This window comes from Sus scrofa, chromosome 18 (assembly GCF_000003025.6).
Source record: "Sus scrofa isolate TJ Tabasco breed Duroc chromosome 18, Sscrofa11.1, whole genome shotgun sequence".
Lineage (NCBI taxonomy): Eukaryota > Metazoa > Chordata > Mammalia > Artiodactyla > Suidae > Sus > Sus scrofa.
Genome location: NC_010460.4, coordinates 38285212 through 38305054, shown reverse-complemented (window position 1 = coordinate 38305054; position 19843 = coordinate 38285212). Strand labels below are relative to the sequence as shown.

Sequence of the window (19843 nt, the reverse complement as noted above, 5' to 3'; positions counted from 1 at the left end):
AACTACATAAACAGAAGGAATATATCAGTGTAAAATTTTTTAAACTTTCCCACAGGTGATCATAAACATACAGGAGAGGCCAGAAATCTTCTAAATCAGAATAGGGATATTGAAAAAACATTAAGAGTTAATTAAGTCAAAGATCTAAAGCAAAATATAAAGGCTATATATTCGGACTTCCACTACATTCACAAGCAAAAAGAATCTCAAATGCAGAAATGTTCTAAAAGTATAAATTCCACAAATAAACATGAGCGAAAAGCTACTATTAAAATAACTAGCATTCAAGTTGTCAAAAAACTGTACCAAAATATATTTTAATTCCAAGTACCAGCATTCAAAGTTTGCTAACTGATGGATTAAGTGGACTTCCTTCTATAGCCTATCTTGAAATTAACCTCCTAACCCAAGTTAACTTGTAGTAAAACATCATGTAGTTTGGTCAATGGGGGATTTAAAAGAGAAGACCATATTATCCTCGAAAATCCTTCACCACTGCTTGAGCACTTTACTCCTGCACTACTGGTGAGTTAATACTGCTTTCTTACACAAGACAACAAATCCCTGAACACAAATATATAATCCTGATAGACTTAGCTATCAGATGGATATACAAAATTGCTACCTAGAGCAATCAGAATCACCTATTATGCTACCCAAAAGGGCTGATTTTAAGTATCTAAAAACTAAACTGAATGGATATCAATGACACTTCAGAACATATCTCCTCTGACACTCTTGAGTATCTGGTATCAAACAGTGGTAGAAAAGCTTACTTTTCTGAGAATGTCTTTCAGCTGCAGATGATCAGGAAGCAGTCTGCCCGAATACACCAATCTCTGATCCTTCGTCAACTAAGAAATGGGACAAAGAAAAGAATTCAACTTTTTCTAATTATACAAATTGAAGGTTGGGAATAAGAGGCCTAAATATGGGTAAAGTAAAACTCCCTTTAGGCACAAATAAACAGAAAACTGACATTACTTAAAAGTTCTGTTTTTCCAAATCCCACTTAAGACATTAAGAGTATAGCAAATGGTAGCATATCTACTGTAGATATAATAAAATTCAGGTAAATACCAAATTGTTTTTAAAATAGGAGAAAAAAGTAAATTGGAAGTTTGTCTTTTCAGTTATAATGCAATGCATGTGACATTTAAAATCTTCAAGACCGTAAGAAGAGAAGGTAGCTGATTTTCTATTAACAGTCAACAATGGGATAAAATTTCAAGGTCACCAGTGTTATTTTACATTGTTTTGTCAGTATTTTTAATCAAAAGTATATATAAGGAGATTTATTTTCTTCTTTACTAACATTACAATTTATTTACTAACATTTATTATTATTATTTTTATTATTATTATAAAAATTATTTTTATTACTAACATTTATTTTCCTCTTTACTAACATTACAATTTATTTACTAACAGTACAATTTATTGGTTTTTTAATTTAAGAGCCATTTGGATTTAGTTTAGCATTAAGTAACTACTTCAGTTTTTATTATTCTTGCCATTCTCATGAATACCTTCATACATTTTTCAAAAACAGAACACTAAAGAAAAATCAACTAAAATGCATGGAAATTCAGTTGCCATCTCCATATGTAACCCCACATAGGAAACATGTTCTGGTTATCTCTGCCTTATTTTGTACTTATAATAAACCTGCTAGGTGCTAACACTACTAGCATTAAAGTATTTAAAATTAAAGCATTTATGTAGAGTCCCTATAAGACCTCCTATTCATAACTGAGAAACAGGCAAATGTTCCTTGAATTCTATTAAAACAATTAAATATTAGCTACAGTGAGAATTATTGAACATGTCAAACCCAAGCAATAACAACAATAATTTTCAAACAGACTATAAAAATAGACTATAATATACAACACAGCTACTAAAAATGCATCTTACATTTAAAATAACCACAAATAGAGTCATACTGAGTAAGATCTGTGGTTCAGGGGTCCTTGGGTACCAAAGATCAAGGGAAAAGTACAGTTGTCCTTCAAAGATACTTAGCTTTTAGGCATAATCTAAGTTTCCCTGGAAGTATTTTTAAGTGTGCCACTCCTAAAATGTACATATACAAATTTCTATATATAAACAACCTAATACAACACAGGAGGTTTATTGGTGGGTTTGCTTTTTTTTGGGGAGGGGGGTTGTCTTTTTTTCTTTCTTAAAGGGTCGCACCCACGGCATATGGAGGTTCCCAGGCTAGGGGTCGAATCAGAGCTGTAACTGCTGGCCTACACTACAGTCACAGCAACGCGGGATCCGAGTCTCGTCTGTGACCTACACCACAGCTCAGTGTAACGCCAGATCAAGTGAGGCCAGGGATCAAACCTGCATCCACATGGATACTAGTCAGGTTCATTTCCACTGAGCCACAACAGGAACTCCAGGAGGTTTGTTGTTGTTGTTGTTGTTGTTGTTTTTAAATGCATATCACAAATTTTGAAACTTCAATCAGTACATAAAAATATTGAGTGGGGAACAAACAGTAAATTATATAGCATAAGTTAACTGCAAGTAGATAAAGACTGATTTAACCCCCGGACAAGATGAATTGTGTAGCACTTTATAATTTTCCCTGATATACTTATTACTTCAGCTGCAATCTGAAGTAATAAGTATAAACTATCATTTTTTTCACCAGTCCAAACTGGTACATAGATACTTATGTCATATCATCATTCTGTATTAAAAACAGCAGTCTTTTCTTATGACTTTTTTTTTTTTTTTACTTTACTACAAAAATTCTCAAACATACAGAAAGTGGAGAGAATAAAATGAACTCCCAGGTATCATCTTGAAGAATTTCCAAATATCCAGCTCCAACAATTATTCAACATTCTGCTATTCCTGTTTCACCTGCCCCCACAATTTCCTTTTTGGAGAGAAAGAAAGTTTTAAAACAAATACCACATATCATTTCTTTTCACCTATAAAAAAATAGCATATATCTTCAACAGTTTTTTCCAATTATCCAACTAACCAAAACATTACCACATTCACCAAAATAAATATTAATTCCTTATTATGTAATATCCAGCACAGCTCAATTTTTCCCACTTGCTCAAAAATGGGAAACCTTTTTAGGGTGTTTTGTCTAAATCAGAATCCAAACAAAGCTCACACATGGGACTGGGTTGTTAACTTTTTTTTAATCTTTAAGTTTCTACTTTAAAATTTTTCCCTATTTATTTGTAGAAAACATGTTGCAGTCTGGATCTAGGTGACTATATCCTGCTGGTATTGTATAGCATGTGCTGTAGTCTCTGTATAATGCAGTTAGAGCTAGAGGGTTGATTAAATTCAGGTTCTTTCTTGTTTGACAAGAAAACTTCCTGTTGCATCACATCATGATTAGCACATGTGTCTTGGCTGACTTTCAGTCATGTTAAGATTGATCAGAGGGTTCAAATGTTAGCCTGATTCATCCCTTATAAAGTCTGCCATCATTCACCTGATAAACTACCGAGATCCAACTGCCTAGAGCCATTATTTAATTAGGGGTAGAAAATTATTTTCTAATTCTGTAATTCTTTCAGTATTTATTAGCTGTGCTTCTTTTTTTAAGAGAACTTTTACCTCACCTCATCAACCATTTGCTTACCTAGATTATACAGGAAAGACACCAAAAATGCTCAACTGATTCCCTTTATCAGTTTTCAGAATAAGTGCCCAAGCAACTCCAGAAGAGACTAAAAACTTTTGGTTTAAGTATCATTAGGAGCATGTGGAATTTCATGTTTTTCAGTGTACTGCCATCTCTCCCCACTCCCCAAGTCCTCAAATTGCACCATCTTTGGCCAGTAGGAGTCCCTTCAGGGTGGCTCCTGAGTCACTTTGACATGACCTCTCTAGTTGCTAATAGCTTCTCTGCTTTCTGGCCCCAAATGCCTCAGGTTCATCTTCCACATTACGTTCTCCAGGCCCAGAATCAGCACTGCTCGAGGGGCCTCAATTTCTTTTAATGGGAAATGACATTTAAAGACAAAAGCTGGGATTTAAGAGTGCCTATTGTTACTTGTCATTATTTCTAAGATTCTTCACGGAGAGCTAGAAAACATGTGGCTTTTGAGAAAAAGAAACTTAAACCCTGAGTATACACTGATATTTCCAACTTAAATATACACTGGTTTTACTTATTTTATTTGTACTCTCTTACCCTGAAAATCTCTTTTGCTAATGACATTAACAAACGTAGGCCGTGAGCAAAAGTACTTATATGTTTTATTCTAGTATGTATAATATCAAAAATATCAACACTGGACAAAGTTTAAGATTCTTATTGCTTTTTTTCCGTCCTTAGACATATCCTAGTAGAGACATGTAGTCAAAATACTGTTTCAAAATTACTTGGAATAATTCTCCTCATAGCTATGTCACCATCCTGACATTGTTAAATTATTTTGTTACCATTTAGAGATTATTTTTTTCTATTTAATTTTTAAAAATAATTTATAACTTCATGAAAACAAAGTAAAAATTATAGGACAAGGTAAAAAGAGGTTTAGCTTCTGTCTTTACCCCCTTCCTCTATAATTCTGAATTACTCTTCCATCATTTTTAACAATATAACAAATCTGAATACACACTTGTATTTCCCTTTCGCGTAAAAGGTAGTACAAGATACTTCCAGTTCCTGTCGTGGCTCAGTGGGTAACGAATCCAACTAGGAACCATGAGGTTGCAGGTTCAATCCCTGATCTTGCTCAGTGGGTTAAGTATCTGGTGTTGCCATGAGCTGTGGTGTAGGTTGCAGTCTCGGATTCGATCCTGAGTTGCTGTAGCTGTGGTATGGGCCGGCGGCTACAGCTCCAATTAGACCCCTAGCTTGGGAACCTCCATATGCCACGAAAGTGGCCCTGGAAAAGGCAAAAAAGACCAAAAAAAAAAAAAAAAAAAAAAAAAAAAAAAGATACTTCCTCTTCTGCAGCTTGTTTTCTCACTCACTACACCCTAGAGAATACTCCTTAGCAGTATAAAGATGTCTTCCCCATTCTTTTTGACAGATGCATAATGCTCTATTATACAGAAATACTCAAGTTTATAATATGGATATTTGAGTGTTTCCAGGTTTTTGTTAATACTCATAGTGTTCTTCTTTCATATTATTCTATTTATTTCTGTATTACCCCACCACATCCTAGAAAATGGAGCTTCCTGGTGATCTTGATAAAAGCAACCGTGGTGGAGCAGTAGGGTAAAAACTTAACTGGAATGGATTCAAAAAAAAAGGAGAGAAATAGATTTAGAGAGAGTGAATAGCCACAGTTTATGAGTTTTGCACTAAGACATGAAAGAAATAAAGCAATAGCTAGAAAGGAAGTGGAATCAAGAGGAAGGTCTTATTTGTTTTACTGTTTGGTGTTTTTCTTTTTTTTAATAAGAAATAACATGTTCGTATGCCAACAGGAATAATCCGGCAGAAAGGAACACTTGAAGATGAAGGAAAGAAAAATAGATAATTTCAACAGCAATATCTTTGAGCAGCTAATAAGGAGCAGAATCTTATGCAGAGGAGTTGGACTTACCGAAGAATATGGCTGAGATAGGTAAAAAAATGTCAAGAAACTTGTACACAATCCTACTACCACCATTCTGTATCTCAGTTTTCTTATCTGTAAAATGAGGTATTTCACAGGGTTGAATTTTCGCAACAATGAAATATACAAAAACCTCTAAGAACAACACCTAGAAAACATTCAGTGAACATTTGATACTAATATCCAATACCTGCTGTCCTGGTATCATGTAGTTTCATGAGGATCTAATGCAAGATTATGCAAAAGTATTGAAAAGTTGTATGACTAACAGCAGACTACATATGTTCATTATGCATAAGAATATGATCAGGACACTGCTAAACAGGTTTTGTTAAAGCTGCAATAACTATCACTCTTAATGACTAAAAAAACAAGCCCTAATTCACATCTGAACAACTTTCAAGAATTAGTTTAAAATGACATTTATAAATAACAAAAGGAAAGCTTTTGATTAATTTTAGCTTCTCTACACAGAAAGAAAAGTATTTTGATGTTGGTAAAAAGTCCAAGTCCAAAACATAAGTGACTTGCCTTCCTACTTTTAATGAAAGGATGTATTGGGTGGTAGGGTAAAAGAAGTATTTACCAATTACTGCTTTAAAATATAAGAAATCTATATATTATCTGTTTCCTATAGGAGGAATCTCTATTTTACTATTAAACTGTAACAGTAATGGAATTAACCATGTACCTTATCACACGTACCACTTCTAAACAAGATGGACATAAAAATATGCTAGAATCGGAGTTCCCGTCGTGGTGTAGTGGTTAACAAATCTGACTAGGAACCATGAGGTTGCGCGTTCGGTCCCTGGCCTTGCTCAGTGGGTTAATGATCCAGCATTGCCATGAGCTGTGGTGTAGGTTGCAGACGCGGCTCAGATCCCTCATTGCTGTGGCTCTGGCGCAGGCCGACGGCTACAGCTCTAATTAGACCCCTAGCCTGGGAACCTCCATATGCTGAGGGAGCAGCCCTAAAAAATGGCAAAAAGACAAACATATATATATACACACTAGAATGATCAGTATTTTTGGACTACTGACAAATTTATAAACAAATTAAGTACAATGGAGAGTTCCCTGGTGGCTAGCAGGTTAAGGATCCAGCACTGTCGCTGCTGTGGCATAGGTTCAATCCACGGCCTGGGAATTTTGGCATGCCATGAGTGCAGCCCAAAATAATTAAGTACAACACCAATCCAACTTAGGCAGTTTACTCCCGTATCATTTAGAAAAATAGATTTAAAACCATTTTTTCACAGAAAGAATACAGATCACTGTCAGTCAGAGACTTCAGAGTTCAGAAGCCTATGCTTGAAAAACTCAGTCATAAAAATTAAATATACTTAGGATGACCATTTAAAAATACAGGAAATTAATGAGAGTTAGCTATAATTACTGACTAACTTTAATGATAGTTTTTTTATCAAGATAAAAACCCAAATTCAAGAGTTTGAAAATTCTTAGTCCTAAAACTATGAGTCCCAGTTTAAGAAATGCATACAGTCATCAAACTTTTAGACCTAAGAGCACATAATCTATTTAACCTAAAATATAGCTGACTGAAATAGATTACTAGAAGCACAGAGACTGGTAATCCCTTATCCCCAAATTCTACTTTTTTAAAACCTATATATACCCACTGAACAGAAAGGCTGAGCAATGGCTAAGCAAGTCTCTAAGCAGCAGGAGGAAACAGCAAGACCAACAGCAACCAGAAAAAGGCTTTGGCATTTGCAAGACAAGACCACAGCTTTTGCACCTCTGAAAAGAACAACTGAGGTTTAGAAAACCCATTAAGAGGCATTCATATCATTGGTCATTGTCCCTCCGGGGTCCTTTTCTATCCAATCTAAAAGTTAAGGTTCTTCAGCTGAGATGCAAGTTTGTTTCTCTAAGCCCTCTCCCTCCTTTTCAGACGTAGATGCATATACCCAACTGCTTATTAGACATATTAACACTTCCAGATACCTTTTTTTTTTTTTTTTGGTCTCTTTTCACAGCAGCACCAGCAGCATATGGAAGTTCCCAGGCTAGGGGTCTAATTGGAGCTGTTGCTGCCAGCCTACACCACAGCAATGCCAGATCCTTAACCCACTGAGCAGGGCCAGGGATCGAACCCTCAACCTCATGGTTCCTAGTCGGATTCATTTCTGTTGCGCCGAGACGGGAACTCTAACCTCCAGATACCTTAACAAGCAACTCAAAATCAAAATATGTACAATGGTTTTCAATTCCCAATTCCCCCAAATCCTTCCTCTTACTTGTTCCCTATTGTATAACAACTTGCCACCAGTTATTTAAGCCAAAAATCTGGGCATTATCCTCAATTTTTTTCTCTCACATTGCCTAACACATCTAAACATCAGCAAATCTTATGGGACTCTATCTCCAAAAGTCCATCTCAGTCCATTTCTTTCCATGTTCATTGCCATTACCCTACCTAAATCGTCATCTCTTGCCTGAATTTCCATAATAGCTAAGATCTTAGCTGTTCTTTGCCCTCTGTTCTACTGTCAGCAAATAAGGTAATCTTTTAAAAATATGAATTGGACTTCCCACTGTGGCGCAGTGGGAACAGCAGCATTTTTGTCATGCCAGGACATAGGTTCAATCCCTGGCCCAGCATAATGGGTTAAAGGATCCAGCGTTGCCACAGCTGCAGTGTAGGACACAAACACAGCTCTGATCTAACCCCCTGGCCAGGGAACTCCATAAGCTGCGAGGCATCCAAAAAGGGAAAAAAAAATTTTTTTTTATTAAAAAATTGTGAATCCTACACTCTAGATTGAATTCTAATTCCTAACCATTACCAGATGGTCCCAGCAGAATACCTATTCTATATTCTTTCCTCCTCACTCACTAGCCAAACTGGCATACACTTATATCCCCCAATATGCCAACCTCTTCCCCAGCTCAGATTCCCTACCTGCGATATTCTCTCCCAGCTCTTGCAGGGCTAGCTCTTAATCATCTTTTAGGTCTTAGCTTTAAAATGACTTCTTCAGGGAGTTCCTGTTGTGGCTCAGTGGTAATGAATCCAACTAGTATCCATGAGGACATGGGTTTGATCCCTGGCATCACTCAGTGGATTAAGGATCTGGCATTGCCATGAGCCATGGTGTAGGTCACAGATGTAGCTAAGAGCCCATGCTGCTGTGGCTGTGGTATAGGCCTGTAGCTACAGCTCTGATTCAGCTCCTAGCCTGGGAACCTCCATATGCTGCACATGCGGCCCTAAAAAAGAAAAAAAAAAGAGATAAGAAGAAAAGAAAAAATGACCTTTGCAGAGAAGACTTACCTGATTTACAAATTTAGAGTATTTCTTTTCACACACCCTTTTTGTTTTAACACAACCACAATATGTAATTTTGTGCACATGTTTATTTCTCTAAGTAGAATATAAGTGGCAAGAACAAAGGAGGGTCCAGTTCTGTCTAGCTCATACCTTTTCTCCCAGAGCTTAGCACTGTGTCCTGCAGAATAGATGCTAAATGCCAACTCATTAAATGAAGTGGTGTATGAGTCGAAAAAGGTTTATACAGATTTGTAAAACACAACTTATTTGAAGTTCATTATATCACTTAGTTTACATGTAATATTAAGAATAAAATGAAGTCTATGACTCACATACAAATTTAAAACACTTGGTGCTAAATTTATCTGGTTCACTTGTGCAAATGGTACTGATATTAGCAGATTACTCTGAAGAAGCAATCATGTGTTAGTATCTTATTATTAACTTTTCTCTAAGTTAAAAGAAAACTTCAAATAAATTGTTATCGGGAGTTCCCATTGAGGCTCAGTGGAAACGAATCTGGCTAGGATCCATGAGGATGCAGGTTCAATTCCTGGCTGTGCTCAGTGGGTCAGGGATCCAGCGTTGCCATGAGCTGTGGTGTAGGTCACAGACGAGGCTTGGATCCTGTGTTGCTGTGGCTGTGGCACAGAGGCAATTGCAGCTCTGATTTTACCCCTAGCCCAGGAACTTCCATATGCCATGGGTATGGCCCTAAAAAGCCAAAAAAATAAAAACATAAATAAACTTTCATCTTTCCACAGCAAGGGAATATTAATTTTCAAAAAAAGCAGAATATAACAAAATTACATGGTACCTTCTGAAAATACACGAAGCAGAAACAAGTGTGGACGAGGATGTGAAGAAAGTAGAACCCTCATCCATTGCTGGTGGGAATGCAAAACCCAACAACCTCTGGAAAAGCTTGGCTGTTCCTCAAAAAGTTACTCTAGGACTCAGTATTCATCCAATTCCATTCCTAGGTATACACCAAAGAGAAGTAAAAACATGTCCACAGAAAGCCTATAAGGGAATGTGCACAGAAGCATTATTCATAATACCCCAAAAGTATAAAGAACTCAAACGCTTATCAATTGATGAATAGATAAACAAAATGTGATATACACAATACAATGGAGTATTATTTGGCTGTAAGAATTAATGAAGAACTGGTACATGTCACAACATGAATGAACCTTACAAACATTATGTTAAGTGAAAAGAGCCAGACACAAAAGGGCATATATATTGCAGTTCCATTTATGTGAAATTTTCATAATAGGCAAATACACAAAGACAGAAAGTAGGTCAGTGGTTACCAAAGACAGAGGGAGCAGAGAATGGGGAGTGACTGTGAGTGGTACGGGGTAATGAAAATGTTCTCGACTTGGACAGCGGTGATGAGTGCACAACTGTGTGAACTACTAAAAAACCACCGAGTTGTACACATTAAAGGGTAAATTTTTTTTTTTGTCTTTTTGCTATTTCTTCGACCGCTCTCGCGGCACATGGAGATTCCCAGGCTAGGGGTCTAATTGGAGCTGTAGCCGCCGGCCTACACCAGAGTCACAGCAACACGGGATCCGAGCCGCGTCTGCAACCTACACCACAGCTCACGGCAACGCCGGATCCTTAACCCACTGAGCAAGGGCAGGGACCGAACCCGCAACCTTATGGTTCCTAGTCAGATTCGTTAACCACTGCGCCACGACGGGAACTCCTAAAGGGTAAATTTGATAGTATGTGAACAGTATCTCAATTTAAAAAATCAGTTGCTTTAAACTGAATATTCAAATGCTTAGATAATCAGAAGTAAATGGGGAAAGAATTCTTTAATTTTACTGTGGTTGAAACAGAGCAAAAGAAGTTTCATGCACATAAATTAAAAAGATTTGAAATTTCTTCTATGCCACTAAAAAAACTGCCTCTTCAGTTTAAATGTCAATGAATTTAATTTAAATATCTGGAAAACCAATGTTTAGACATGATAACAAACAATAATCAACTGAATTTTCAACTGGCTTGGATTCTAAACTATGGTAATTAGGAAAAGAATAGTTTGAGATCTCAATTCAAATCCGGTTTATTGTGTTAAGGTGACACAATTTTATTTATCCAGACCTGCTAAGTATGTTTTGGTTAAAAATCCATTTATATATTAGTTCAGGTAAATAATGTTAGCTGCTATAACAAACTCCAAGAACTCAGTAGCTTAACACAATAAAAGTTCATTTTTCTCTTAATTAAAAAAAAATTACATGGTATCCTTTAAATATAAGAATTCAGAAAAAAAAAGAATTCAGAAGACTTGAGATTGGCAAATTTAAAATAAAGTACTAATTAAACTATGAATTAAAATTTTCTCCTGTTAAGATATTGGCTACAGAGATTAATATACTCTCTCTGTTAACGACACCACCATTCTTCCTGTTGCTCACACCCTACATTCAACAGTCAGCAAATTCTATCAGGTGTACTATTTTTACTGTTTCCACTGCTCCACCCTAGACAAAGCCTGGTGACATATGCTAGCACAGAGGCAACTAAATTACCAAATTGAAAATATCCTGTTAACACTCTAAGTAGCCCAGAACTATACCAGGCCAAATAAACAGCTGCTTAATCAGCTGGCCCAAAAACTGCTACCCACTTAGGAGAGATGGCTAAAAACCAAGGTGAGGAAAGCTCACCTGCTAGTGTAATACACACAAAAAAAATCCTAAACCGGGGAAGATTCTTTCTTTCTAGAAGGTTTACATATACTATTACCTAAAGTGTCTGATTTTTTAATGTTTAACTAGCTATCAAAAACATGAAATACCATGAAACCCTAATGCACATAAATATTCACAAGAGTCTAAAAGATGAGTTTACAAAGCCAATGACATTTTCATATTTGTAAAAACTCATATTTGGTAGCAAAAGATTAGACTTTTTACGTGAAGAGCTAAATGGGTCTCTCATAATCATATATGGCTTAAAAAATTGTCTTTACTGTATCCAACTTCAACACAATCAAATAGCTCAGTAAAAGCAATCAACTTACATGTTAGTTCAAAGAACTATAGCCCAATATCTTTTTTTTTTTTTTTTTTTTTTTTGGTCTTTTAGGGCCACAACCGTGGCATATGAAAGTTCCCAGGCAAGGGGTCTAATCAAATCGGAGATACAGCTGCCAGCCTATATCACAGCCACAGCAACGTGAGACCTGAGCTGCCTCTGTGATCTACACCACAGCTCACAGCCACACCAGATCCTTAACCCACTGAGCGAGGCCAGCAATTGAACCTGTGTCCTCATGGATACTAGTAAGATTCGTTTCCACTGATCCATGATGGGAACTCCCCAATTTCTTGAAAGTAGTAACTACTGACATTTCAGTACTTATATAAAGTTCAGTCACAAGTGTCAAACAACTTTAAAGAGCTGGTTCTTATAAGGTGCACAAAATACGTTTCTGTGGGAAATGAATTCTGTGAATTTGTGTTGGAACATATCTCCCTCCCATTCCCACTAAATCCATCCAACCTAAAGCCGCAAGAAATTCAGAAACACTGTAAATGGAAGCATAGCTTACCCAAATTGCCTCTACCTCTTATCTCTTTACAATAACAGTAAACAAAACCACCTTACAAAGCTTCAAGAGTAAGCTCTAAAACTTCTCTAAAACTCCAAAGGGACAGTCTCTGCTAAGCTGTTTCAATTCAGAGGCCATTCACAAATCAGTATACAGACAACAGTGATGCCAAAATACATGACCGCTATGGTTCATACAAAGAAGCAGAGATGTGAAAACAGCGAAGCAAGGTACGCTGAAGTCTTATTATGTTCCCAAACCTTCCCTACAGTTTATCAAAATAAACAAAAATAACCATACGCTAACCTGATAATGCAGTATAACAATATTAAGACTACGTCACCCATTCATCTACAGCCTTTAGATGACAAACCATTTAAATACACATCTTCTTACAGTTCACTCCTTTTTAACTTGCAAGTATATAGGTGAGATGGCCAAGTCCCTAAATGCCCTTCTGCATCTTATTACATATAACCGTCACATGGTTAAGACCTGTGCCCTGCAACTCAGACCAACCTGGGTACAAATTCTACTACTACTTAGAGTTCTATGACCTTGGGCAAAAAATTACCAAGCCTCAGTTTCCTCATATATAAAACAGAGCTAATAATGAAACTTATAGCATAAGCTGTCTATGAGGAATAAATGTGATAAACATATAAAGTGTTTAGTAGAATGCCTGGTATACAACCACTTAGTAAATAGCAGATTAATCAGAGCACCAAATATGACAGTTAAATAAAAGCATTTGAGATGATCAAATATTTATTATATAAAGGTGAGAAACTTACACTAAAAGTTTTGGAAAAATCCTATTTTTAAAAGCATTGATGCATGATTAACTAAAATATTACTTCGCAGTACTGTTATTTTCCAAAAGAAGAAATTAAGAGAAGGCTACAAAGGAGTGAAATAAAATAAATTTTAGTCATCACTCATTTAAAACTTTTAACTTTCCATCAGCCTTTAAACTCAATTTAATAAGCGTTTTAAAAAGAATTTTAAAAATCTGAATTATATTGCTAAGTTACATGAAACCCTCTTAAACTTTACTAAAATTTTATAAAAGTTTTAATGAAAACAAAAATTATGGATGTGTATGGATTAATAGCCCTTTTAAGTCAACTCTTCTGAGGTAGTCAAGCAAGTTTTAAAAATAACCTGCCTAGTTATGCTAAGTGAAATAAGTCAGGCAGAGAAGAACAAATATTATATGATATCACTTACAGGTGGTATCAAAAAATACAACAAACTAGTGTATATAACAAAAAGAAGCCAACTCACAGATATAGAGAAAAACTAGTGGTTCCTAATGGGGAGAGGGAAGGAGGCAGGGGCAATATAAAGCTAGAGGATTAAAAAGTACCAACTATTAGGTATAAAACAAGCTACAATGATATATTATACAATATGGGAAATATAGCCAATAGTTTATAATTTTTTAAAAAACAACCTTCTTAAGTAAAGTAATAGGGAATGACAAAAACAAGACAAACATAAACCTCAAATTATGATATACAAGCTACTTCCACTGACAATGGAATTAAGACTTCCACCTGAACTGTAGGCAATTTGGTTGTGGAATGTTACACACAGTCTCAGAACAGAATCTATACAACTGATTTCATTCCCGTTTCTTTAATTATAACAGAGTCTCAGAGCAAAGGCACAATTCGAAAAGGCACCAAGACAGAGGAAGTCCACCCAGAACTGAGGGACATGTTCAACAGCCATTGTGACCTCAAGACAAAATATCGAGCAAAGAAATACAAGCCCCAGAAAGGTATGTCTTCAAAACTGAATTCAGGGTGAGTCAGGTCCACCTTAGTTATTGTCTGCACATGAGAATGGAGAGTAAAAATAAGACAATGAAAAAGGTACCTAGTTGGATATAAAGATTCTTAATTTTTCTTTTTTCTTTTTTTTTTCTTTTTGGCTTTTTGGGGCTGCACCCGAGGCATATGGAGGTTCCTGGGCTAGGGATCCAATTGGAGCTACAGCTGCTGGCCTACACCACAGGCACAGCAACACTGCATCCTTAACCCACTGAGCAGGGCCAGGGATCAAACCCGAAACCTCATGGTTCCTAGCCGGATTCGTTTCCGCTGAGCCACAACGGGAACTCCTTATTTCTTATTTTTAAAATATTCTCTAGGATAGTCCCTTCTACTAGATAACATTAAGTTCAATCATTTTGATATTTACATATCTAGCAAATAAATCTAAATTAGATCAAAATCTGAATCTACTCAAGTAAAAATGGCCTTCTTGATAGGTATCTTTACCCACTAATAGCAATTACTTAAATTTTAGAATAATTATTTTACACTACAGTCCAATTTTAGGAATTGAAAACTAAAGTCATGAAGTAATGACAAATGTCACATTACACTATGATTCACAATTATCTATCCGCACTATCAACATGAACTGGTGCACTTTTCATTTCTTAAACAAAGTAACAATACCATTCAAAACTCCACCAGAACTCAATTTCACATCTGAGGTTTTTAATAAAGACTTTGTAAACTTCTGCGTAAATATGGTAACTGCCTTGCTTCCTAACTGGAAAACACCCTCCCCTTTGTAGCTCATATGGATCTACAATCTTTTTACATTGCACTATATTACTAAGTACTGTAATAATGTAAAGTATTTAGAATCATCAGTGCAACATTAGTTCTGAAAGAACAGTTAAAAAAAAACTATCTTATCTGCTTAAAACTGTTATCAATTCTTTAAGAAAAAATGTCCCTATGAATCTTTTCATAAAACAGCTACACATTCCCTCGCCCCCACTCCAGAGCTGACCACTCCCTTCCTGTACTCCTACAGCACTCAGCACATCCCTCTTGAATAAAAAAGTCACACAGTATTCTAGTTATTTAACTAGATGTCTGCAGCCCCCACTAGACCTGAGCTTCTTAAGAGCAAAGGACTCATCGCTTTTTTGTTTAGGATATACATAGACCTCCAAATGCCAGATCAGTAAAATCCTAATTAAATAAATAAATGAAACCCTAGAAAGTGTGCTTTGGAAGGAGGGGTATATTTGTTGTGGGTTTACTGGGGATGGGGGGGAAACTGAATTTAAAATACCTATGCAGATAGAGATTATCTGTGATTAAACAAAGTCAATATCTGAGCATAAAACTAAAAATCTTGGAGTTCCTGTTGTGGCGCAGTGGTTAACGAATCCGACTAGGAACCATGAGGTTGCGGGTTCGGTCCCTGCCCTTCCTCAGTGGGTTAACAATCCGGCGTTGCCGTGAGCTGTGGTGTAGGTTGCAGACGCGGCCCGGATCCTGCGTTGCTGTGCCTCTGGCGTAGGCCAGTGGCTACAGCTCCGACTGGACCCCTAGCCTGGGAACCTCCATATGCCGCGGAAGTGGCCCAAGAAATAGCAACAACAACAACAACAACAACAAAAGACAAAAAAAAGACAAAAAAAAAAAAAAACTAAAAATCTTAAGCTTTCACAACACTGTTGCAGAGTTTAGCCAGAAGTCAGCAACACCATGTAGGCACATGACCTATCCTTGTAGAGAACCTAAAAGACCAACTTCATATCTCCAGTCTTCTCCCTCCAGTAGCTCTTATTTATTAAGCTCTTGTTTTCCTAGAAACCACTGCCCACAGGAACCCCCCTTCCTCACCCATCAGACCCAAAAAGAGCAGTACTGACCAGAGCGCCCAACTTTGCTACTTCTTAATGGGGGACACTGCTTCTACTAGGCACTAAACCCTTCTCTGCTTCCAAGTCCACAGGCAGATGTGCAGGGAATCAGGCATAAGCAATGATTCCTATTAAACACCAAACAGCACTCAAGACCCTTAAAAACAGAATCAATGTTAAGTAATTATTGTGGGTGGTCATAAGAACCTAAACTTCTTTTATATTAAATCAATAATATAACATTGCTTATACTGCAAAATTTCTCTGTTCCAAATAACAACCTTATAAAGTAAACTTTAACAACTCCAATTCCTATGCAGGGGACTACCTGTGGCTTTGGAGTATCAATAAACAGTTGGTGTGTTCAACAACCATGATACTTCAAATCAATTCTATGTGATAAATAAGTTCAAATCCAAGTCTGGAGAGTCCAATAAATTTACAAAGTTCTCAGTGACTTTCTATGAAAATAAGAAACATACACCCTCACTCTCACTGACCTAGAAATAAACTTCAGATATTAAAACTCACTTGGAGAAAACTTGCCGGAGGAAAAAAAAGTCAGGTTTCCCACAAGGTTAATTAACAGGCTACCCATTATTTGGTAGCCTCCAAAAATACCTCCAGTGTACAAGAAGGAGGCGGGCTGGCAGGCTGGGGTGTTTATAACTGATCTGTCCTCCAGCAGCTGACTGGTCCATATGGGCAGTGGAGATTAGTACCAGGAAAGCAGAACTCCTACCAAAAACAGGCTTCTCCCAGATGCAGGTAAGACAAATGGGTTTCAAACCTCTCTTAGATACTCTTTTTTTTTTTGGTCCGCCCCAAGGCATATGGAGCTCCTGGGCCAAGGAGCAGATTAGATCTGAGCCGCAGTCTTGGCCTAAGCCAAAGTACAGCAACGCGGGAGCCTAAGCTTACTGTGCCAGGTGGGGATCGAACCTGTGTCTCATCACTCCCAGGACACCGCCAATCCCGTTACACCACAGCGGGAGCCCCTAGATATTTTTCTAAAATGAAAAAGTTTCAGGAGTTCCCATCATGGCGCAGTGGTTAACGAATCCGACTAGGAACCATGAGGTTGCGGGTTCCGTCCCTGCCCTTGCTCAGTGGGTTAAGGATCCGGCGTTGCAATGAGCTGTGGTTTAGGTCGCAGACGCGGCTTGGATCCCGTGTTGCTGTAGCTCTGGCATAGGCCAGTGACTACAGCTCCGATTCGACCCCTAGCCTGGGAACCTCCATATGCCGCGGGTGCGGCCCAAAGAAATAGCAAAAAGACAAAAATAAAATAAAATGAAAAAGTTTCAGAAAAGTGATAATTTTTTCCATCACAGTGAAAATCATGTCCCTTTTGGTTTAATTGTATAACATAAAGATCCTTACACTTGAGACTCTGTTCTCAGATATAAGCTCAATAATGTACCTAGGAATAATGTACTTTGAAATGGCTATGTTATGAACAGTACTATGGAAGTCTGACTTTCAATTCTGATGATCCTGAAAAACTATTTTCTACTTCAAAAATGTATAAAACAAATCATATGCAATAGAAAGTCTTTTGTACAGAATTTTTTTAAAGAAGTTGTTACCCTTTAAGTAAATCTTAACTTTCAAGAAAAGATTTGAATAAATGAAAGTTCCAACTACTGTGTTCAAGTACTTAAATACTTCAGGGTTTTTATTTCTCCTACTCAGAACATTTGCATCACAAAGTTCTGACAAACAAAGCTAGTGCCAACTAAGTTGTTTTTCCAAACCTCCTGTTTTTGCAATCATCACCCTATTTCTATAGTTATTCTAGAAGTCTACATGCCTTACTAAAATTAATACTGTATAACACCGAAACAGTTCTAATTCATCAATATCTTAATATAGATCAAGTGCCTTCCTTACTTATGTGCACAAAATAAGTATTAAGTAAAACCAAGAAAGCACAGTTGCCTTCCAACACATCCCTTCTGCTGGCTTAAATCTGCCTGATGCTAAAAATAATTCCCACCCTAAAAATCCAAGGCTCTTCATTAATTAAAAAAAGGTTTAGTAATCACTGAAAACTACCTATTCAGGAATGAAATTTTCATACAATGGAGAACATGAAAGCCTCACTTTCATACACTCTCCATAACATTATACTTGTCTAAATTATCCCAAGACTTTTTTTTTTTTTTTTTTTAACAGCTGAACCTGCAGCATATGGAAGTTCCCAGGCTAGGGGCTGAATTGGAGAATTGGAGCTGGAGCTGCAGCTGCTAGCCACAGCCATGCCAGATCCAAGCCTCATCTGCAACCTACACCGAAGCTTGAGGCAATGCTGGATACTTTAACCCACTGAGCAAGGCCAGGGATCCAACCCACATCCTCATAGATACTAGTTGTAGGGTTCTTTTTTTTTTTTTTATTTTCCCACTGTACAGCAAGGGGGTCAGGTTATCCTTAGATGTATACATGTCGTAGGGTTCTTAATGCACTGAACCACAATGAGAACTCCCCAAGACTTCGTAATTACCAACAATGTTGATAACTTTCAAATCTAACTTTGGGCACAGATGGAGCTGTACTATTTTATTATCTTTGCAATGTCCTGATATGATTCAGAAAGGAAAACACTGCCACGATGATTTACAAATGGCTGTATGAAAAGAATAAAAGATGAACCAAATGATGGGGGTAGAAGGACTGTTTTCTTCTAAATTAAAAAAAAATTTTCTGTGTCCTCTACAGGAGAAAAATGAGAAAGGGGGCAGAAGGAAAATGAATCTAAAACATATAACTCTTTGCTTCTTAAAACATATATACTAGAGTGGAACGTATAACTTTTATTGTGGTCACATACTTATTTCCAAGAAAAAATTCGCTCTTCAACAGTCGGCAAATTTCTGGGCCAGGCATTGCAAGTAAAAAGGAATTTTAGTCTAATAAGCGATAAGAGCTTTAAGATGGGTTGTAGTACTACTTCATCTTTTTTAAAAAAAGATAAAGAGGCATCTGTCATCCCCATTTTAAGTCCAAGGAAAATGGTCCTATTGTATGCCTGCCAGTTCTCGTGTCCCTTGATATTTCCCTATACTCTTACTAATTAACTGAACCTCATCAGGAAGATATTAATGATGTTTCACACACTCAAGAGAGACATAACCTCGGAATGCAAAATACTCTGCAGTCAAAAAGAGACCTATTTGATTCAAGGGGAGTTGGGGGAGAGGGGATGAGCGGGCGTTAAGGGAATACTTGGCACGAAAAGCTGCCGGCCAGAGCAGCTGCGCCCAGCTTTTAGACACTTACTGGTTTGCTAGGGTACACGTTAGACAGATGCGTTTTTAGTTTCCCCACGGTCCAGTTCAAGAAGCAGCTAATAGTCTGGTCACTGTATTTCTGATTCGGTGCTTTAATGATGAGGGTCACAGGAATCTCCATCCCATTTTGGTCCATGGTGCCCCCAAAGTCGAACAGAGTCACAAGGAGCAGCAGTTAAGCCTAAACGAGCCGAGGTGGTTACTGCCGGCGTGGCTGGGATGGGTACGGAAGCGAGTGGGTTGTTAATATCCCGTGTCCAAGTCAGTCACAAGTGCATCGGGCGATACAAAGGCCATTGCCGGCACCGAGGATGATGGACAGTGGCGGCAGCGGCGGCGGGGTCTGGGGCCCGGCCCAGGGTGCAGTTCTCCCCGCCAGGTCTAGGCTTCGCCGGGCTCCGGACTGCAGAGGGAGGCCGGGAGTAGAGAGAGAAA

At 37.5% G+C, this 19843-nt stretch overlaps 1 protein-coding gene across 1 annotated transcript in view; it reads right to left on the bottom strand.

The window, feature by feature from the left end:
* The window catches only part of HERPUD2 (HERPUD family member 2), a 41804-nt gene that overhangs the window by 21269 nt on the left and 692 nt on the right, over positions 1–19843 (bottom strand). The window contains exons 2-3 of the mRNA XM_021078631.1: positions 19398–19811; positions 777–854 (exon numbers count right to left, since the gene is read on the bottom strand). Coding sequence (XP_020934290.1) covers positions 777–854; positions 19398–19544 — 225 coding nt within the window. The 5' untranslated portion in view covers positions 19545–19811. The remainder of the gene's footprint in view (positions 1–776; positions 855–19397; positions 19812–19843) is intronic.